Source organism: Ipomoea triloba, chromosome 1 (genome assembly GCF_003576645.1).
Source record: "Ipomoea triloba cultivar NCNSP0323 chromosome 1, ASM357664v1".
NCBI classification, from domain to species: Eukaryota; Viridiplantae; Streptophyta; class Magnoliopsida; order Solanales; family Convolvulaceae; genus Ipomoea; species Ipomoea triloba.
In genome coordinates, this window is record NC_044916.1 from 32,243,978 (window position 1) to 32,266,867 (window position 22,890).

General features: G+C 34.2%; 4 protein-coding genes and 1 non-coding gene across 8 annotated transcripts in view; 3 read left to right on the forward strand and 2 right to left on the reverse strand.

Moving 5' to 3' along the window:
* The window catches only part of LOC116029406 (GTPase-activating protein GYP1), a 9,932-nt gene extending 5,483 nt beyond the window's left edge, over positions 1-4,449 (forward strand). For both annotated transcript variants that reach the window (XM_031271400.1, XM_031271409.1), the window contains exons 4-10: positions 924-994; positions 1,765-1,902; positions 2,003-2,094; positions 2,779-3,050; positions 3,558-3,643; positions 3,809-3,910; positions 4,070-4,449. In XM_031271400.1, coding sequence (XP_031127260.1) covers positions 924-994; positions 1,765-1,902; positions 2,003-2,094; positions 2,779-3,050; positions 3,558-3,643; positions 3,809-3,910; positions 4,070-4,231 — 923 coding nt within the window. In that variant the 3' untranslated portion in view covers positions 4,232-4,449. The remainder of the gene's footprint in view (positions 1-923; positions 995-1,764; positions 1,903-2,002; positions 2,095-2,778; positions 3,051-3,557; positions 3,644-3,808; positions 3,911-4,069) is intronic.
* Positions 4,450-5,545: 1,096 nt separating this feature from the next.
* Positions 5,546-6,621, forward strand: LOC116012539 (chitinase 4-like). Its single transcript, XM_031252102.1, has 2 exons — positions 5,546-5,837; positions 6,011-6,621. The coding sequence occupies exons 1-2, from the start codon at positions 5,546-5,548 to the stop codon at positions 6,424-6,426; spliced, it is 708 nt and encodes a 235-aa protein (XP_031107962.1). The 3' UTR covers positions 6,427-6,621.
* A 658-nt stretch (positions 6,622-7,279) lies between these two features.
* On the reverse strand, positions 7,280-8,722 carry LOC116012548 (limonoid UDP-glucosyltransferase-like). The gene has a single exon (XM_031252114.1). The coding sequence runs from the start codon at positions 8,720-8,722 to the stop codon at positions 7,280-7,282; it is 1,443 nt and encodes a 480-aa protein (XP_031107974.1).
* A 6,552-nt stretch (positions 8,723-15,274) lies between these two features.
* On the forward strand, positions 15,275-15,346 carry TRNAG-UCC. Its single transcript has one exon. It is a non-coding gene; the product is annotated as a tRNA-Gly (tRNA).
* Positions 15,347-16,131: 785 nt separating this feature from the next.
* Positions 16,132-22,845, reverse strand: LOC116030986 (DNA polymerase I). Of its 3 annotated transcripts, none has more exons than XM_031273415.1 (16): positions 22,709-22,845; positions 22,419-22,607; positions 22,124-22,322; positions 21,116-21,195; positions 20,632-20,670; positions 20,014-20,032; positions 19,061-19,114; positions 18,172-18,299; positions 18,027-18,095; positions 17,614-17,699; positions 17,403-17,512; positions 17,177-17,227; positions 16,963-17,021; positions 16,824-16,868; positions 16,625-16,699; positions 16,132-16,432 (listed from the first exon to the last, which is right to left on the reverse strand). In XM_031273415.1, the coding sequence occupies exons 2-16, from the start codon at positions 22,566-22,568 to the stop codon at positions 16,313-16,315; spliced, it is 1,284 nt and encodes a 427-aa protein (XP_031129275.1). In that variant the 5' UTR covers positions 22,569-22,607; positions 22,709-22,845; the 3' UTR covers positions 16,132-16,312. The 3 variants fall into 3 exon arrangements, with proteins under 3 accessions (XP_031129275.1, XP_031129267.1, XP_031129283.1); XM_031273407.1 differs by having other exon boundaries at positions 22,419-22,610; positions 22,709-22,844; XM_031273423.1 differs by lacking the exon at positions 19,061-19,114 and having other exon boundaries at positions 22,419-22,610.
* Positions 22,846-22,890: the final 45 nt, after the last annotated feature.

Sequence of the window (22,890 nt, forward strand, 5' to 3'; positions counted from 1 at the left end):
TTTTTTTTTTTTTTTTTTTTTTTTTTTATTGGATTGCAATTATAGCTTTAAGTCAATTAATGAGTTTTTATTCAAACTGCAACTGTGTTTGTTTGGTTCCCTCATCTTCCCTTTTCCAACCACTAAACTACTTATTTTCTCACAGAAAAACTGCGTGAATTAGCTTGGAGTGGTGTTCCGCCATATTTGCGGCCAGCTGTTTGGAGGCTTATTTTGGTATACCTCTTTGCTAATTATAAGCTTAAAGAAACAATTTTCTGGAAACCTGTATGTGTTCTTGGAAGACTTTAGTAATGTTGATTAAATTAATAATCTGATTAGCATTCCTGCATTTAGTCTTCTTCCTTCTATTATTAGATTATAATGTTTCTTTGATGTTATTTTCTCACAGAAAAACTGCGTGAATTAGCTTGGAGTGGTGTTCCGCCATATTTGCGGCCAGCTGTTTGGAGGCTTATTTTGGTATACCTCTTTGCTAATTATAAGCTTAAAGAAACAATTTTCTGGAAACCTGTATGTGTTCTTGGAAGACTTTAGTAATGTTGATTAAATTAATAATCTGATTAGCATTCCTGCATTTAGTCTTCTTCCTTCTATTATTAGATTATAATGTTTCTTTGATGTCAGAGAAAATGAAATAGATACCACTTTAGTCACTTTGTCATGTTGTCTGAGTATGCTGGTGTTTTCTAATTTTCTCTGGCTTGCTGAGAGTGTTCTGGTCCTTGAATGATAGAGTTTGATGGAGAAGGTTTATAGATTGTTCTTTATCATGATTTTTTTTTTTTTTTTTTTTTTTTTTTTTATTGGATTGCAATTATAGCTTTAAGTCAATTAATGAGTTTTTATTCAAACTGCAACTGTGTTTGTTTGGTTCCCTCATCTTCCCTTTTCCAACCACTAAACTACTTATTTTCTCACAGAAAAACTGCGTGAATTAGCTTGGAGTGGTGTTCCGCCATATTTGCGGCCAGCTGTTTGGAGGCTTATTTTGGTATACCTCTTTGCTAATTATAAGCTTAAAGAAACAATTTTCTGGAAACCTGTATGTGTTCTTGGAAGACTTTAGTAATGTTGATTAAATTAATAATCTGATTAGCATTCCTGCATTTAGTCTTCTTCCTTCTATTATTAGATTATAATGTTTCTTTGATGTCAGAGAAAATGAAATAGATACCACTTTAGTCACTTTGTCATGTTGTCTGAGTATGCTGGTGTTTTCTAATTTTCTCTGGCTTGCTGAGAGTGTTCTGGTCCTTGAATGATATTTAGATTTGATGGAGAAGGTTTATAGATTGTTCTTTATCATGATTTTTTAATAAATGCAAATCATATTAGTAAATAAATCTTTTGCCCTCTAAGCAATATGATATGAGAGCCTGATCTTTTCATTTACTGGTTTTGATCTGTTTGACATTGGTGTTTATTTTATTTTTTTAAATAACTTTGGAAATGCTATGGTGCAAATTTTCTCCCATCATTGTTGAATGATTGCAAAATTATCCCTTTTGTTCACTGTGATTCCAAAGATGAACATTTTATTTGCTAATTTAGCTATATAGTAGTATTCCTTTAAATTTAGAAATTGCTTTTGCTGCTGTTTCTGGGACTCATTTGTTGTAAACCTGTACTGATTGTACTTTCAGTTATTGCATTTCAGCTTTTCTAGTGTAAGAAGTCTGGTCAGGTTCTTGTTTTCATTAGTTGCAGTTCTATGCAAAAATACTGCTCTTGCTTTTAAATTAAATAATAAACTGACAACAGGGATATGCACCCCCTAATTCAGATAGAAGGGAGGGAGTTTTGGCAAGAAAGCGCCTTGAGTATCTTGATTGTGTTGCTCAGTATTATGATATTCCAGACACTGAGCGCACAAATGAAGAGATAAACATGCTCCGGCAGGTATCATGGATGTTATAGGATCGTTGCTAGTCATCAATTTCCATTTCTCCTGTCATTTGAGCATTATTAGCCACTTACCTGTCTTCTTTTATGTTCTTAGATTGCTGTTGATTGTCCCAGAACAGTGCCCGATGTTTCTTTCTTTCAACAATCACAGGTCCAGAAATCATTGGAGCGCATACTTTACACGTGGTTAGAAACTTTTTACCCTTTGTTTCCTTTCTTGTTTTCCTGAATCCTTTAGAATTATAAATTTATTTTGCTCAGGGAAGTAAAAGTTCTTTAATGGTTGTCTTTAGAAATAACATTATTAAAAAGCTTAGAAACGTTAACATTATTCCGTCAGTGTTGTGGTCTGCTCCAGTAATCCTAGCTTCATTGGGTAGTCTATATATTAATGGTAAAATTTATTTTGCTGAGGGAAGTAAAAGCTCTTTAATGGCTGTCTCTAGAAATAACATTATTGAAGCTTAGATAGATGGCCAAGTGCCATTGTACAGTTTGTGTCTTGATTTCCCTCACTATTGTGGTCTGCTCCAGTAATCCTAGCTTTAATGGACAGTCTGTACATTAATGGTTAGATCTAAAGATGCAAAAATAACGCTATTTTATGCCTTCATTAGAAGTCAGTATATATTGCATGAGTGAGGTCGAGGTTCCCTCTTGGAACAAGTCTTATGCCAGGTGGCTGCATTGCATGCCTTGTGCCATTTCTAGTGAAAATGGTGTCTATTATATTGAAACTTACCTGGCGGTTTACATTAAGCAACATAACTCCTTATACTTGTGTTGGTCATTAAGCCGATTAGCAGCATATCTTTCATGTGTTAAAATATCAGCTTGATTAGTAACGTATGTTTCATTTTCTCTTCCTAGGGCCATACGGCATCCTGCCAGTGGCTATGTACAGGGAATAAATGATCTGGCAACACCCTTTATGGTTGTTTTCTTATCGGAGTACTTAGAGGGAAGCATTGATACTTGGCAAATGGCAGATCTAGCTCCCGAAAAGATATCCAATGTAGAAGCTGACTGCTATTGGTGCCTAACAAAGTTGCTTGATGGCATGCAAGACCATTACACATTTGCTCAACCTGGAATTCAACGACTGGTCTTTAAGCTAAAGGAATTGGTTAGACGGATTGATGGTATGTTTTTGTATCCTCTAGAATTCCTACGTTAACTACAGCCTTTATTTAGAAGGGTTTGGTGAAGGGTGGCCACTTAACATTCTCTGACCAAGGCTCTTATATTTTGAGGCCTAGTTCTCTCTAAATCTTTTAGTGCTCTGGGCTAATTTGCTCTATACAACCAGGGCTTTTTGAAGTCTATATTTGTCAATGAGCTAAAGAAATGTATGATAAGAATAGATTCTGTGGATGGAAATGCAGAAACATCAAATGAAATTGTAAACAGTAAATGAGAAGTTAAACATAACAGATATACTCTATGACTAAATTAGTAAGTTACAGGGCTCCTCGATGCATCCTTCGTTCTATGGGAATTTTGTTGCTAAGGACAGTGAAGGAAATAAATATGAATAAATAAAACATTTCTAGTACTCTATATATGTTTACACCGCTTCCATTTGAAAGGAAGCAAGAAGGGGAAAAATCTAATGAATGTGACTAATGCTTGATTCTTTTGAAAACCAGAGCCCATCTTAAGGCACATGGAGGAGCAAGGTCTTGAATTTCTACAATTTGCTTTTCGCTGGTTCAATTGCCTATTAATACGTGAGGTGTGTTTCTCTTCTTTATTGTCATCATTTTTTTTTTCTTGGCATTGTCATCATGAATTCAAAACTGTCATTACTCTACTCAAGTTTTTTTTTTTTTTTGATTGGACGTTATCATTATCCAACATTGCTATAAAGTTGAGAGCTAATGGTTTTGCTTTTCGATAGATGCCGTTCCACCTAGTTAGTCGCTTGTGGGACACTTATCTAGCGGAAGGTGATGCACTCCCAGATTTCCTCGTATACATTGCTGCTAGTTTCCTACTATCGGTGAGATACATTCTCTGTCAATAGCCAATAGGTTCTCAGTTTTACTTGATTGCCAAAGTACTCAACCCAAACTAGTAACAAAATTTCTGAAACCAATAGTTTATATCGCTATTTCTCTGGTTTTAAAACTAAAGATAGCAACTCGTATACATTTATCAGTGGACAGAGAAGCTACAGCAGCTCGAGTTCCAAGATATGGTAATGTTCCTCCAACATCTTCCAACTCACAATTGGAGCGATTTGGAGCTGGAGATGGTGCTCTCCCGCGCTTATATGTGGCACGCCATGTTTAGTAGCTCACCCAGCCACTTAGTTAGCTAAAGAAAGAATTCTATGTTTTAACAACAATGGCCAGGCTACCTTTCCTGTTCTCTTTTTCCCATTAAATACAAATCTGGGATCTTGTCTTTTTCCTTGAAAGAAACCTGTGTGTTTTCTGTTTATTCAATTTTTTTCCTTCAATTTTCTTGTACTCCGATTTTTTTAACATCTGTATTCTCAATTTGAAACTATACATACGGTTTAGCTTGACTGAACTAGAGAAAGTTGTAGAATTTTGCTTCTCTTTTTTTTTTTTTGCATTTTAAAGTCAAATCTGTGATTCTTTTTAACTGTTGTAGAAATATAAAGGGATTATTATTATTATTATACCTTTTTTTGGAGCTTAAAAGTTAGTAAAATTTTAGTGACTAGAGGTTAGTGACTTAGTGTAGTCCAGTGTTGGGCATACCATGAGGAGAGGAGATTATTTTAATCCATAATTAGTATGCCATTGGTTTTAAATTTAGGATTTCTTTATTTGTAGGAAAGTTTTTTATTTTAATCTCCATCCCAGTTGCCATATATGACCACTAGATTCGACGGATCAAAAAATCAGTAGTGATGGAAAGAGAGTTGACTAGTTCACATCTTGTTCCAAAAGGTTCAAGCACAACATTTGCTTACTGCCCACAATGAACCCCGTAACTCTTGACTATGTCTCCCACTGAGGTTTGAACTCAGAATTTCTTATATGAGAGTGCAATTAGTGGTTATATTTTCTCTCTATATAATTCTTAAATTATATTAAATCTTGTAATTAAATAATTGTATTGAACCATTGATTTAAACACCAACGTACAAATCCATTTAGTCCAATTCAACTGAAGCTACATACCTTTAGAATGTGACTCATCATATAGATCCCATCCACTCAAATACATAAGAAAAATTCAAACATCCTCAGATCCTACGAGAGACCTAGTCACAAAAACATTATAAAATCAAACATACCTTGTACCCATAAACTCAAATCGTATAATAATATATGCTTTACAATATAATATCAAGACAACAATACCCTGCAAAGTGCTAATTGCATCTTAAACACAGCTCACAAACAGATTAGGAATAAGTTTAAGCAGACAAGAATTTACAACACTAAAACATCAACTTATGACAAACACTACCTCTCCCTCATTAGAATTGTTATATATATAGTATAGTTTATAATTTACAGCCGGCCGGAAAATGTGAGAAACGAACTATACAATAATCTCCCAGTACTACGTCCATCTACTACGTACACTATGGAACTACCTATAAATATCTCACTTTATTACACTCTGAAGCATCATATCATATCAGCAAACCAAAATGGGAAGCTTAAGTGTAAGAAAATATTTTCTAGGGTTCATTCTTGTGGCTGCATGTTTCGTAAGCAATGTGGTTATGGCTTCAGTTGCTGGTATAGTCACTCCTGCTTTTTTCAACGCAATTGCTAATAAAGCTGCCGGAAATAATGGCTGCGAAGGGAGGGGATTCTACACCAGAGCTGCCTTCCTTAAGGCCGCCGGTGTTAATCCCAGGTTCGGAAACACCGGTTCTCCCGACATCGTTAAGCGCGAGATCGCCGCTTTCTTCGCTCACGTCACTCATGAGACCGGAAGTAAGGCTTATTTATTTATTAGATTAGTATTAGGTAAATCAGCTTAGGTTGTTTATAAGTGACCAGTCAAAACAAGAAGCTATGAATTCAATTTGTAAACTTGTTGTTAACAATATGACCAACTAATTTATTGATTGTCCAAAATATTATAACTTTGATACCAAATATTGTAGGTTTTTGCTACATTAACGAGATAAACGGCGGGTCGAGTGACTACTGTGACGAGAGCAACAGGGAATACCCGTGCGCCCCCGGGAAGAATTACTACGGGCGAGGACCGCTGCAGTTATCGTGGAATTACAACTACGGAGAAGCCGGGAAAAGCGTGGGATTCGACGGGCTGAGAAACCCCGACATCGTGGCCAAGGATGCTGTTGTGTCGTTCAAGGCTGCATTGTGGTTCTGGATGAACAATCAGTGTCATTCCATGATTACGTCGGGGCAGGGTTTTGGGGCGACCATTCGCGCCATTAATGGCGATAAAGAGTGCGTTGGGCGCAATGCTGATGCTGTGAGGTCACGAATGGGGTATTACACTGAATATTGTAAACAACTGGGCGTCAACCCAGGTGCTAATCTCTCATGTTAGATCGAGATATATGGAATTGAAGCATGAGATAGAGAATATTTTCCATTGTCAACTTGGGTAGGTGTGTTAGGTACGTTTTAGTAGGGTTATATTATTATAACTGTTTTGAAATAATTTCAATTGTCATCAACTTGGGTGTGGGTGTGCTTTACTAGGATTGTTATGTAAAATATTTTGGAAAAACCATTCATAAAGAAGGCTATTTAATATATCTTATGTCCCACATTGGTTCCACAACAATCCTTTTCTCACTATATAGTAAACTATTTTCCTAAACTTCTTGAAACCTTATGGCTTGGGAGGGAAGAAAGGGAATCACGCACATTGCTGCCAGCTCAGTTTATGTGTGCTTGAAATGCGCAGACCAAGTGTTGGATGGGTGTGTTTTACACTTTTACTAGGATTGTTTCATGTAAAATAATTTCAATTGTCATTAATTTGGATGTGTATGTTTATCATCCTAATGTTGTCACAATCATATCTATGCAAATTAAACAAGAAAAAGAAAGTGGATGGTCACTTAGTGAGTAAAGTATATATATATATATATATATTTGGTGTCTAACGTATGGTGGTTCGTGGTCCGTACGGCGGCATTCCAATATTGAATGTTTTAATTGATTATTATGTTAAATAAAATTGGACTATTAATTGGAACAAAAAAAAAAAGATGAGTGCTATTTGCTTGTGACAACAACACAGACCAATTTATAAAGAAATGAACTAGAGATGGAAGAGTAAGTCGTTAGTTTGATGATTCTTGCAATTTTTCGTTTCGGCTTCTTCGCATAATCTCATTCACAAGCAAATAGCACTCATCTTTTTTTTTTTTGTTCCAATTAATAGTCCAATTTTATTTAACATATTTTTCGTTTCGGCTTCTTCGCATAATCTCATTCACAAACTGTTCTATGTTGCGGTCGGAGGAGCCGCCATCTGCCACCGCCTCCTCCGCCTTCTTCTTCCACTTCAACGCATTCTCTTTGATCTCCCCCATATTGGGACTGCTCATGACTTGCGTCAAACACTGTTCAATTTCATCGCAACTAATAGTCCGATTCTCAAACACACCCCTAGACAACCTTAATCCCATCTTGAACTCGTCCACTAAAAACTTGGCATTAAGAACCTGATCCCCAAAATAAGGGAAAGTCAAGACAGGCACTCCATAAGCAATTGCTTCTATAGTCGAATTCCACCCACAGTGTGTCACGAAACAGGCAATCGAAGGGTGGGCCAACACCCGTTCCTGTGGGCACCACTCTACTACTTTCCCGTGGTCTCCAACTTTCTCCAGAAACCCCATGGGCAGCACGACGGGCTCGTAGTACTTGGCTTGAGACTTCATGATCCACAAGAAGCAAACCCGGGCTTTTATTAGGGCTTGTGCGATCTCGTTTACTTGTTCTTGACTCGGCAGCGCAATGCTCCCGGAGGAAATGTACACCACCGAGGATACCGGTTTCGAGTCCAGCCACTCAATGATGGAGTTTTTATCCGAGCTCACCAGATCGGCCCGAACTTCGTTACTTTCTTCCACTTCCGGGTCTTTGAACAGAAGCGGGCCGACAGTCTTGACAGTGCAAATCCCCGACATGTGTCCAATAATGTCCGCCTCGAGCTCCTCGAACGAGTCGACCAGGAAGCAAAACGGCACGGACATTTTCTTGAACTGATTCAAAATCGTGGTTCTCAGAGCGTGAAACCTAGCCCCTCTCGGGTGCAAAAATCCGGGCACTTCGTCGTGCTTCAGAACCGGCATCCCCGGAATCTCCACCTCCATCTCCGGCGACCCGTCGGTCGGAAACGGAACCAGGTCGAAGTTAAAATGATAATACGCCGAAAAGCTAGCGCAGGACTGGACCCACAGAACGGCGTTAGGAATCCCAAGGCTCTCCGCCACGTCGCAAACCCACGGAATGAAAGAATTGTTAATCAAACACGACACCGGGCGTGCCTGTTTTTGCAAGATCGACGGCAGTTCTCTCCGGCCGACCAATTCCAGGGTCTGCAGCTCCAATTCCAGCCGGTTTTCCGCTCCGGTCTGACCGTACTCCCAACCGTCGAAAAACTCGAACCGGATCGACCCGGCGCCGTAGGGAGTGGGCCGGTCGGAGATATTGTCGTTGACTCTTCTCATGTCTCTGCCGATGCACTCCGGGGCGCAGAAAGTGACGAACATGCCCTTGGAAGCCAGGCGCTTGCCAAGCCTGAGCAAAGGGTTTACATGTCCTTGACCTGGAAAGGAGACCAGAAACACATGAATCAGTGATTCATTGGAACAGGAATCATCCATTTTCAAAAATTCTAATTTCCTTATCAATTATGAAGAGAAATGGCAACTTTAATTTGATTATACTCCGTACATACAAGCAATTTGGATATATTTAACCGTAATGGACAAGAATCGGAATCAATCAGCTGCATTAAAAAACAAACAAAACGAAATATGCAACGTTGTCTATACATGCGTATGAAACAATGGCTGGTCAGGAAATATTCTTAAAAATAGTTTTGTTTGGTTCAGCATTGCATGTTTTCTTTCACAGGCCGGCATATCCTATAGACTCGTCACTATTTGTTGGTTTTACCACTAATGCAGTTTGTGTTTAGCTAACTAGACTGGTCGAAAAACAAAGTGAAAATTAAAGCTTTATTTAAAAGTATAGGAGATGGATATAGGCTATGTGGATGTAGAGACTGATTTCCAACTTGTGTGTTTTACGCTTTGTCCTCCTTTTCTTTAATTCTTCGTTTGGTTTTATTATTGATGATGTAAAAGATGCTGCATCTCATATTCATGATATAGTCTTTCATTTTGTCAGGCGATCTGCGAATCGTGTTGCACATGCTATTGCTCGGAAAGCCGTTTCTTTGACAGGTTGCTGAGGGTGGTTGTACTCTCCTCCTTGGTTTCTTGTGAACATTTTGACTAATGATTTAATGCATTAAGTTTTTATCAAAGAAAAAGAAAAAGAAACAGAAGCTTTTAAAAGGATTCAAAAAAGGAGCTTTAAAATGACTCAAGAATTAATGTGTCCATTACAAGCTTGGAGGAAAATATACCCCGAGCATATCTGATCTATAGTATATATGCTCTAAATACAACCCATACGTCACGAGGAATACTTTTTGATCTTGACCGATGTCGTGTTTGACCGACTCGACCCCAATACGAAAGTTGAACAAATAACTAATTAGTGCATACCTTTTCCCCCACCTTAAAATTGGTTCTGACCTTGCAAGGTCGGGACGATTAACCCGACTTAGAGAACAAGAACTCTACTACAACCGTTTTTAAATGGGTTGTGAAGGGAATTTATTTAATTTTTTATCTCCTATTTCCATGTTACTTTAGTCTTTGAATTAAGTAGTGAAGAATTTAATTAAAAAGGACAGAAAAGAAAAGAAGAGCAAAGGAAGGCAGTAAGCACCCTTTTTGTATTAAGCATGACATCTTTTTAGACGATCAGAGATGAATTGGTGAATAATGAGAGTTTAATACAACCCTAAATAAAATCACATTTGGATAGGATATCTTTTAAAGAAGTACAAATTAAATGCAATTGTTCACACTTTGAACATGTGAAGACTCCTAAAACTAACTATGAAAATGGATTAAGTACAAATATATTGTTTGATAATGTTTTACAATACATTAGGCATAGATCATAATATATAGTACGTAGATTAGAAGTCTTTTAAATTAAAGGTAAATAGTTCATAATTATCCTACTAGTTACATTAATTATACACTAATCATGATCCTTAGTTGATATTTTCTTCCTTTTATGTGTATCACAGTTCATGAGTCTATTTCATTTTTCCATATCTAAAGACAATATTAGCTTCTCCGATCCTTTTTTTTTATTTATTTTTTTTTTTTGGGTGCAAACCCCACCATATATATTAGCTTCTCCATATTTGATGAAGAGGGTGCATGTCTCTAAGTTTCTTTCTTATTTGGAGACGCTAGCGATATGTGTCTCTAGATTTAACAAAAAAAACATACAAATTATGATATAATATGGATTGACACTTATTATGTTTATAGATTAGATTAGATTTATTATATTTTGAAACAAAAAGTAATTGTATTAATAATCAATGCTTAGTAATAAAACTATTGCTACGTACACTTGATGAACTAAAAGTAATAGTTTCCCAAATGCATGGTTTAATAATAACTTAATTAATTGTAGTATAGAGATTTGTAAGACTTATCATCTGTTAACTTAATAGGGCGCACTAATTTGTTCTTAATCTTTGTGTGTTAGCTAGCCACCTTATTTGAAGTTTTGAACTCATTTTTTCTAGTCCAAGTAATTTGAAGATCCACACATTTAGACTACTTTGAAAAAGAATATGCTAATTGTACAGAATTCTAATTGTAAAATCAAAATAAATTATCATATATAGACTAACTTCTTATACAGTTTTACTTGCTAAAAGTACTCAATGCAAGTTTATACCAAAAAAAAAAAAAAGGTTCTATTTTCCCATCATCATCATCAATAACAACAACTATTTTCCCTTTGTAATAAATTTATTATCTCCTAACATTCACCTCTTATACAATAATTAATTTTTTTATTAATTCATTGATTACTGTGAATTGATCGACCATGCCCCGCGTTAAAATTAAAAAAAATTTACTTGTTAATAAAAAAAAAATCAATCACCTATATATTATCATGTAAGGAGGTGAAATAAGGAGAGAAATATAGCATCACTTTTGTATAAATAAATTAAATAAATTTGGTTCATATTTTTAATATTTTGACCAATTTGATTATTTTTGGTATTGATATTGACACTTCATTCAAATAAACACATTTTAAGCCCACCATTCAATATCACCATTTTAACACACCACTTGCAAATATACAAAATGAAAAAAAAAAAATCAACTTTGTAAGGTGTAGAAACTAGAAAGTGCAGTCGGTTGAACTCACAAATGAGGTTAGGAGTTGGAATATTTTAACTTTGAGGTGTGATTGAGTGTCAATACTCATTCATCCTTAACTAAAGGTCAAAGGTTTGATCATTGATATTATGTATGGAGTAGTCTTAAATCACAAAGTTAGCTGTCTCAATTCAGCGAGGGAATTAGTCGTTGTATTCGACGGTAAAATGTAAAAACTAAAAAATAGATGCTTTGGAATATATATATTTTTGAAGATTGGAATATTTTTATTTTCATTTTCTAGGTTTAGAAACATCGAGTTAAAATAATAATATGGAATAATTAGATAAAATAGATATGTTTGAATGAGTTATTAACATCAATAACAAAGTGATTTAATTGATCCAAATATTAAAATTTTAAAGTAAAATTGACCCCCAAAAAAATACAATAATTAATACTCCGTACTTTTTTCTTGGCAACAATTTCAAAATTAAGAATTTCCAGAGTCAATTCAAAATTCCACATTATCGACCTAATAAATTAGAAATTAAGTTACCTACCCAGCTACCCTGTACTGAGACAAGGTCGGGTTTGCCCTTGAAACTAAGACGGGATTTTACTTGGTCGTAGGGTCACATTTGGAATTTGAAACACGTGGTCTTGAACTTGAACAGCTGTTGTATTGCAGCAGCGCGGAGTCAAATCTCATGCGCCAATCTATTCAAACATCCACGCCGCCTCTTATTCGTCAAACATATAGCCCAATTTAATTTTTTTTTTTCCTTTCTAAATAATGAAGTTGTTCAAGACCGTAGTACAAATCCGATGATTTTAAGTTTGGAAATCCTAGTAACGAGGATTTCATTTCAATGTGCCATTTAGTTAAAACATATCTTTTAAAAAAAATTCACTTGACTATTATACATGTATCAAGTTTGATCATTAACTATTAATAATTTTAAATTAAATGTATGACTAATATTGACTATGTAATTTGTATCAAATTTAGTCATTAACTTTTAATATTATCAAATTATATTTATTACTATGTAATTTGTATCACATTTAATTTTATTGTCTAATTTTCTAGCCAAGTTTTCAGCCGACTATAGCTAGAATTTCAATGAAAAAAATGTTAAAAGAGTATTTTTGACCAACTATTACTGAAAATTTTATTTTTCTTGTTAAAATTTTTGCAATAATTGACCGAAAAATTAGACGGTAGGACCAAATGTAATACAAATTACAAAGTCATGCATCTAATTTGAAATTATAGTTAAGGACCAAATGTGATAGAAATTATATAGGCATACACCTAATTTGAAAATATTAATAATTAAGAATCAATTTTGATACATAAACAATAATCAAGTGACCAAAAGTGAAATTTTGTCAATATATTTAAGTCTTTGTTGGCTATCCAGTACTGCTCTAATTCTATGATTCGTTGAAATTGATAAGCCATTCGAACAAGTTAATTAATGTGATTAAATTACCAAATATTATTATACATTTGGTCTTAAAGATGTTAGGTAATAGTAAATTTAATTCGTGTGTTATAAGCATTAGTATCACTTTTAGTCCTTTAAGTTGTAAGATATTTCAAACTACCCATTAAAATTGAGCAACATTTATTCTTAATATTCACCAGAAACTCTAACTAATTAGGACTATGGGAGGATTTTGAATTGCTCCCTATTTTTGGTCTTTTTTTCTTCTAAATCACACTATAACTCTGTCTTAACAGTTAGAAACATAGACATTGAACTTCAATACATTATTATTATTATTTTTAAAATTTCATCATTACATTATTATTATTATTATTATTATTATTATTTTAAAATTTCATCATTACATTATTATTATTATTATTATTATTATTATTATTATTATTATTATTATTAAAATTTCATTAGTATGATGAAGGTTAGTTAGTGATTTACATTCTGACATTTTTAGCTACTAAATTATATATAGAGTTATAATCTTATAGATTGTATTTTTGGGATGAAGAGATAATTTTTTTTTTTGAAAAAGAAGAGAAATAAATTAGTTAAATATAAAACCCCTCATGGCATGGCAAAAACTTGTGTGAGACCGTCTCACCATGAGACAGGTCGGGTCGGATCTGGTCAAGATACAAATGTAACACTTATATGCATAAATGTCATACTTATTATATGCTCAAATGTAATACTAATCAGGAATAAAATTTTTGTTACTTATAAGGGTAAATGTAATACTTTTAAGGAAAAATACAATACTTTTACATTTCGATTTAAAAGTATTACATTTTTTCTCAAAAGTATTATATTTGCCCTTATAAGTAAGGGGCACTTGTCAACATTACTTATTATGAAAAATGTATTATTTTTTCTGTTATAAGTAACAAAAATTATATTCTTGATTAGTGTTATATTTGAGCATATAAGTATGACATTTGCACATATAAGTATGACATTTGCATGACGCTTTGACCCGACTCGACCCGTCTCACGAACAAGGATCCATGAGACGGTCTCACACAAGTGTGACCCAACTTTCATTATATATTTACGATACCCGATGAATTTAGGTTTTCTAAAGAGTAGCAATAAATTGACAAAATCAAAGTTGCAATTTTACTTACGACTTGCAAATTATAAATTGATGGCTATGACATGGAGACTAAGACTATTATTGCCCTATATATAAGTTGAAACTAAATTAAATAAAAGTGAATATTATATGAGTAATTCTATATGTACCCATTTTATACTATCATTTTTTACTCCATATGAATTCAAGTAGTATTTTTGTAATTATATATGGAAAAATTCGACATCTACTATACTCCACAAAATGTTTCATTTTTATTGGATGAAGAAAAAATGAATGAATAAAAATTATGGCTCATCTCTTTTTTATTAAACAATCAAAGCATGACATATAGTATGGAGTAAAAAAAAAAAATTGGCAATAGGGGTTGATGTAGTTTTACTCGATCTTACATATATGTAGCCATCTGATTATTACTATGTATCTGATCTAGCTTTGAAGAAAGGTTAGCTGTGTTGACTTTTTATTAAAACCGATAGATATCGGTCATCAAAACGCAAAAATCAACGAGAAGAGCTGAGCATGCATGACTTGTTCAAAAATCAACAATATAATATGCAATGGCTATGAAAGTGCGTGGGTGTTGAATTGCATGGTCAACACGTAAGCATATGTAGCCAGTCTAACATACCCGGCCTAGCTCCGTCCGATTCCCATTCAACTTATACTACCTCTGCTCGCTCTACTTAATTCTTTTTCAACAACAACCTACCAAATCTACCTATATATATACCGCTGCCCAGGCCTTACATTTTCATACATTCTCCAACCTAACCAAAACAAAACAGATCGATAGATCGAGCTAGCGGCTACCAACCAACTCCGATCCGATCCATTCCAAAATATTCTTTATTTTTCTCCAGTACAGTTTTGAAACCTTATTTTATATTTGGGTAGTAATGGATTACAGGAGAGCGAGCAGTTTGCTGGTGATCTTCCTTGTGTTTGTGGCGTTGGCCGGCCGAGTTGAGGTTGAGGCGGGAAGGGTGTTGTCTCAGGATTTCTCGGCTGCAGCTAATAACCACCTGTCGTCGTCGGTGTTGGAGCAGGCCAAGATTAGTTTGTCGAGTTGGCTGGAAATGTTGCCGTCGGGACCTAGCGCCAAGGGGCCTGGCCATTGATCGTCGCCGCCCGGTTGATCTGACTACAACATACATATATCCATACACACACACATACATTGTTACATTCTTTTTTAGATAGTAGTATTTTTTCATTACTTCTTTTTTTCTTTTCTCTTTTGTTTGCCTGTACCGGATTATCCCAAAAAAAAAAAAAAAAAAAAAGGGTAATACAATAAATAAATATTATTTATAATTTATGTTTTCAGTTCAACAGGCGTTTGTAGTCCAACGGTTAGGATAATTGCCTTCCAAGCAATAGACCCGGGTTCGACTCCCGGCAAACGCATAGATGCTTCGGTGTATTTTGAAGGACCAATGCCTAATATACCCTTTAGTTAAAGCTAATTTGAATAGTTCATTAAAAACTTGTTTGTATAAAGAATTTGACAAAGTTAGCTGTTAAGTTTTGAATGGAACATGTAAAATTATTTTTGAGGATATTAATTTATTTTATAACAAAAATTATTAATTATTACATATAACTAAAAACAACTTTTAATAAACATTCTTTATTCTTTATAATAGTAAAAATAAAAGTTAAAGAGTTTTTAATAAAAATATTATTTTTACTATTTTTAAAAATAAACACATTAAAATTTAAAATAAATAAAAATCTTTTGAGTTAAAATGAAAAGTGTAAAAAATTAGAGTAAGACTTTACAATATAAAAGGAGAAATAATGGTATTAAAATAAGTTGACATTTTTTTTCTCAAATAGGCTAAAGTGAAAAGTTACTTAAAAGTAATTTTTCAATTTTTGTTTGATTACAAGTCAAAGTGTCAAACATCTAAAGTGAATAAAATTTTTTTTTAAAAAAAAAAAACCTAAAAGCTAGGCCAAAAATCATTTACCAAACAAGTCGTTTGTAATTCTTCTTACCTTATGTTATACATTAATTATTATTATTTTTTTGGATCAAATCTGGAGGGGTGACCTCAGAAAAAGAGCAACTAGCCGCTTTCCCTCGCACTTCTGGCCCTAGTAGCCCGAACACCATCATTATACTATTCTTTGGTACCATAATCTGCATACTATAATAGCCTTAGAAGAAAATTGAAAAACATGTAAGGTAGTATCAAAAGAAGAACCACTATAAGTACCCTTCATCTATATAGAATTTTGAGTAAATTAATTACAGACAAAATTGCTTGTGACTACTTTATACAACAACCCAACAACTCTGCAATTTTTAACAATAATCACCAAAGAATTGAAGACTTCCATTAGCAACTTGTTAATCTTGGAGCTCATCTATTGCCTTTCCAGCTTCTTCCATAGATAAAACGCTCTTCGAATTATGGAATCTGCTGAAAATCCTTCAGCATAAGCACTTATAGCTGTCAAGAGGCTTGTAAATTTCTCTCCATTGTCCTGTGTAGGTTTAATTTATCCAGTTAAGCACAAAATGGGAAATCGATATCACGAAAAGGTTCAATATTTGCAGTTGAAATTAAATCGCTCCCAAGAATTCAAAGAAACTGTGCTTTGAACAGAAGTGCGTGTGAATTTTTAGTTAAGCAAAGGTTTGCAGAATGCTGATTGGGAGACATAATATGCACTTACCTCTGGCTTTCTAAATACCAGATCGTCAGGGGCAAAAGGGACCATGTATGATGGAAGATCACAGCGTAACAATGCCTGCAAGGACGAAGGAGGTTTTGGGCGGTGGAATAATTTTCATTTTCAGAACAGATAGCTGTAGGGTCAGAGGCAGGGGGAATAAAAGGAAATGATACCGAGGAAGAACAAAACAGATGCGTACCAGATTCTTGCTTAATCTAGCCTGTTCGGCATTTGATATTAATGCCTGAAATGATCAAATAAGTTTAGTGTTTTACTGCTTATATTGATAGGTCAAGGACAGAATAGGACGGAGAAATAAATATGAAGCAATTAACTACCTCCCTGATTCGCTCATCCTCAACTTGTTCAACACAATCGAGCAAGTTTTCAAGTGTTCCTATCCACGTAGAAGATGGTAAGAAACAAGAAGGTAGTCTTCCAGTCCAGTGAATCAAAATTAAAAGACAATAATGGCATGTATAAAAAATGAACAAGACTTTTCTTCTGGTAAATTAAGAAGTTTGATATGAAGTGAGGGAATATGGAACATGCCAAATTTCAAGAGCAGCTGAGAAGCATTAACATCACCAATCCCGTGAACTCCTGCAGGTAAAAACTTTAAAATTATATGGCAGAAATCTTATCAGAGATTAGAAGTAGCACAACATCAGCAGGTGGATAAGGTTATCCTTCATGGCATACAAAGGTCATATCGGCACAATATTCACTATTTATTCTAAATATAAGCTTCAGTTTAAGAATAACACAGAACACTAACCTGGTATATTATCAGATTTATCCCCCACAAGCGAGACCACATCAACAAATTGAGATGGATGCAATCCTCCGTACTTCTTAGCAAAATCCTCCATCCCAAATGAGGCCATCCTGAAGGCATTCCAACAAATTGTATTATGAAAATCAACTTCGTCTTTGATGCAAAGCATTTATAGTATGACTAAAATGTTGATAATTGAAGTAATACTGACTCAAATCCACGAGGAGCAATTCGTAAAAGACGTAATGAAGGGGATAGAATCTGAAAGAAGTCTTTGTCTGGAGAGACAACTCGGACCTGTAAAGTTTCATAGCAAGCAGAAGTAGCAAATCTGTGAGATATCCAGACAACAACTAAGTCAAATTGTCAAAGGCAATTACATTTTTACAGGTACAGAATAAACAAATTACTAAAATAGAAAGCATCAATATATTCTTCATAGCATCTTAAATAACTGTAAAGGTACATAATTAGAAGACAGAATTCAATATTACTTAACAAACGAAGAGTATAAACTTCTGATAAGGTCAGAAGGCAGTTCAAAGGAAAGCAATGCACTAGAACAATATACGCCACTCAAATAACCACCAATTTATGGTGAGATAGAAATAAGATCAACTTTACCTTGTAACCAGCATCAACACTCCTAACAGCCAATGTCCCAATTACATCATCAGCTTCAACCCCGGGTACCTGCTGAGATACAGATGAATCATAGAAAAATCTAGTCTTGGACAATTATTTCATACAAATTGTACCTAGCAATTACCTCAATCACTTTGATGGACATTGCTTTTATGGATGCTTTGAGGAACTGAAGTCCTTGAACGATAGTATCAGGTGTAGGAGGGCGATTGCTTTTGTATGCAGGGTACATAGTGTGACGAAAATTGAGGCCTATAGAAAAATTCCAAATTACTTGTTTCAATTAGACTAACTGAAACCTAAAAATTGCGTCATTAACTCTAAACAGTAAAATGCCAGATACCATAATTAGATCAATTTATTTCAAACAATAAATGACAGACATAGGGGAAAGAGAGAAACCTCCTAACCCAAAAGAATTACATTCAAAAAATGAAAGGCTTGAATATATAAATTCACACATTTCACTGGGTTACTTAAAGAAAACAAGATTCTCAACCATGGAGAAAAAAAAGTAGAAAATTAGCATGGGAGAGAACTAATATCTCTATTAATATGGCTAGTGATATAACTAGCATTATTCTATCATTTATCTTCATAGACGGATGTTGCTCTCTGATAACAAGATGTCTGGAAAGAAACTGCATATCAACAACAAAAACATAGACACTATCACATAAAGAAACAGCTGAACTTTTCCAACTGTTGGAGTGCGTTCCCTCTAATTGCCCACCTTCAATCATCAAGCAAAAAATATCTGAAACTATCACTGCAACTAAAAATGTCCTCTCAGAGCCAATATTTGTAGATTCAACTCTTGTTACTATGAAATCCAGTTAATTAATGGTCATGCATGGCATAGCTTGTGCTGCAGACTGTAGATGTCACTTGAACAGTCAAGGGGTCATTTTTAATTACCCCATATTACATTTATATATTTAAGCAATCCCTTTTAGGTTCTCACCAATAAATTACTCTTCATTAAAATGGGGGGAAAAAAAAAGAAGTCATACCTTTTGCAATAAAATTTTGTTTGGATGTAACAGGAGTATGACCAAATGGAAATCCTGTAAGCGAGAATTTTGATTTTAGCAAATGTTGTTCAAAAACAGGCATTGAAAATCCAAACCCACTTTAATGGCATAGGCATGGATTTCAAGCACCTTTTCATAAGATGAAACCACCAAGTCCATGATGACACAAACTGAAGAAGATTTCTAACTTAACTTTCACTCTTCCAGTATGAGTAGTTACTTTTGGCAAAGCAACTAAATTGCTAAACTAGTATAGTCTATTTTTAAAAATACAAAAAGAAAAGGAAAGGAGAGAAGCATATGTCTCAAAAATGTAATGCAATCTAATCCTTAAATCCTGCCTTTTATAGGATTAATTTACTGTCTTTTGGACACAAACATTAAAAAATCCTATTGCTGCACTACCAGGGATCCACACATAGAGCTTGTTCACTTAGATGGTGAACATCCAAGCATCAGCAACGAGTGGTTTAACTTTTTCATCTAGTTTGACTAGGAGATCTGAGAATGAAAATTACAAGAGATGAAAACCACTTTAATTTCACTCAGAATCACACCATCACCTAAATATGCAATCACATTGCAAATGAAAATTTTGCCTTTTTTGGTAGATTGCTTATCTATCCTAAATCACAATCAAGAAAAATTTCAAAAGTGCAGGGAGGTCAAGAGCATCTAAGAGTAATTATTACTGAAGAAAAATAAATAGAAGGGAAAAAAAAATCTGAAATTACTGTATATAATAATGTTATACATCTGAGGCCACTAACACTTGGGTGACTAAGGATGTTATGCATGCTAGAGCATTTACAAGTCAAAGATTAGTAAAGACTAAGGAGAGAGTTCAATGTGAAAATGGTGGACAAAAAAAAAAAAAGAATACTCAAAGAAAGGAAAAACAGAAAAGTAATAAATCAAAATATAAATCTTACCATCATGGTCAAAAACTACCTGCAAAAGATGAAATAAAAATAAGTTACAGGGGCATACGATAGTCAATTAAGGTCACAAAAAGGTGAAGCCTGACTAAAGCACCAAGTGAAATACCAAAGAGAAACTCTTATGGAAATGCAAAAGTTTTTACTATTCAGTCAGAAATCATAAATCTTACTAGTACTAGTGGATTTGAATTTTCAAAAATCAGCCTTCATAAAAACAGTCAGCAAGCCATAACAAATTACAAGTTGAATTCCAAAATCTATATAGCATGGTAAAGACAAAACAGAAAGTAATAGTAAAAGAAAGTTAGGATAATTTTCAGTTGCGAATGACACATACTACATGCAAATAGAGCCTACCTCCTCTACTCCTCTAGCTAACTTATATGATCTATTCTTATGCTTCAACGCAAAGTTATCTCCACCAGAAAACAAAAAGCCAAAGACTGCCTTAGAAATATATTGATTACTAATCCACAAAAAGCCAAAAAAAGTAATTAATTAATTAATTAATTAAAAGGAACTATGAACTTCCGTTCTAAACATATAAACCACACAAACAATGAAAATATTAATGATTCCAATAATTTATAGGGAAGATAAGATTTGTACCACCAAATGTGACGGAATAAATTCAAGCACGTCAATAATCTGCAGAATCAAAATACCAGTTACTTAATAGTTGATATTTCAAGCCTTTATCAAAGGAAAGATGAAACAAAAAGTATTCAATCAACCAGAGGAAGATGAATGCGAACAGCTTCTGAACTTGGTTAAAGTGCAATTAGCGCATAACTCAAACAGTCAAACCATATTTATTTCAATGTGTCTTGTATATAATCTTCAAATGAAAACTCTATAAAATCCTTTTACAAATTTTCAACTAGTCAATTACAAAATGTTTCTTTAAATCAAAAGGTAGCAATATATAGCAAGTGGTGCAAAAGTCCCTTAAAGTGAAATAGAAACTCCACATTTTTAAGAGCTGTGCAATGATATATTGAGAAATGAACTCACTTGATGCTGTTCAAAACTGGTACAAATGGGTTGAAGAAATAATAGAAGCAATAGCACAAACCCAAATAACTGCACTTACAAGTGACAAGGCTGTAAATATAGTCAAGACCCAATCTCCATTGCCATCAGCATGGGAAAGGTGACCATGGTGCAATTTAGCTGTTTGAATTAACGTTATAATTTTAGATTAGTTGGGGGCATAAATCGGTGGAGAAGAAGAGAAAACATACCAGATAAGATAAAAATGATTTGACCATAGTTTCAGTCTAAATTTTAAGATTTTTTAATGTTAATTTAACAATAATCAAATAGTTGCTGCACTATAAGTGGATAAAACCAATTTTTGGTTGAAATAATGGAAAAGTTCCTTGAAGCTTCTGGCTATAAAGCAATTAAAATGTCGAGCCCATTTTAGAAATTAGAAATCTGGAAAGTAATAGTGAGTATATAAGCAGATGTTGCTACAATGATGCTAGGAGGAAGCTTATTTTTTATAAGTAAATAATTTTAATGATATTGCAAAATGAAACTTAATACTTCCACTGGAATATAAATCTTGAACATAAAACAATTCTTGAAACTACTGGTTAAATAATCCATGTGATATCTGGGTTTCCTGTATAAAGCAGAGGTGGTCATTTAAATCACTAGAGCAGAAAGCCACCTATAGGCAATAGAAATTAGCTACAATTTCAGGGGAAAAGCCACCGTTTCCACCAAGAAGGGAACTCTAAAACAACTGTTTATCACTACAAAGCCAAAATTCTACCAAAAAGGTCTTCTTCTTCTTCTTTTTTTTTTTTTTTTTTTTTTTTTTTTTTTTTTTTTTTTTAATATCTAGACTAGAATCCTTTTATATTCTTTCAGTTATGGAGTAGCATACCAAGCACAATGGAGCTGAACATTTTCTAACTTGATACAAAAGGAGTCACAATATTATTATTTTAGACCGTGCACACTCCTACAAACATACACTGACAATGTGTATAAAACAACATATAATTACAAGAAAAATTGAACAGGCTCAAAGTAATATGTGAAATTCAGGTTATGCCATGAAAATTCCAAACTAAACAGTTTAACATACCAAGAAGTCGGTAATAAGCCCGGTATATAATCGATGTCCCATCAATCAGCATTACTCTGCCATTCCCAGAGTCAGGTTTTAATTGCCCATCTTTATGATGAGCTTCGGAATCCAAAAGCACATTTCTTTGAACAACTCTTTCACTTTCAGTAGTACCACCAACATTACTATTAGTAGCAGAAGATAAAGCACAATAACCCTGATTCAAAAAAAAAAAAAAAAAAAAAAACAGCTTTAACGAACAAGGCGCACTAAATCAAATATGATAACAGCACAAATACTGTATCTAATTTACCCTTTTGAATTTAGCTGCTGGAGAGTGATATCTGAAACCGGGAGTGGTAGAACTGTTAATAAAAACAGCCCTCGGGGTAATTACTGAGAAGTTCCTTCCGAATGAAAACAGAGTTCTGCAGAAGAAAGGTTGCATTTGAGAGCACGCCATGAACTTACTCCCAATTTTGATTGTAATTACGCATCCAGCCTACTAAATAGTAGAACATTACAAAACACTGATAAAATCCTGAAAAAAAAAAGGATAAGAAAAGATTGAAGAGTGCTTTAACAGAGTTTTACATCACGTACTATATAGCGAGAAACATTTTCTTGATTTTCTGAATAAGTTATATATTTTCCGGTGGAAAATCACTGGCCTTTACTCTCCGGTAGCCGGCTTCCAGCTACCTTCTTGCTCGACGATGACGAGAATTTTGCACTGGCGTTGTCGGGTCAGGCTAGCCTCTACTTGAGCAAAATTAGGTATGACC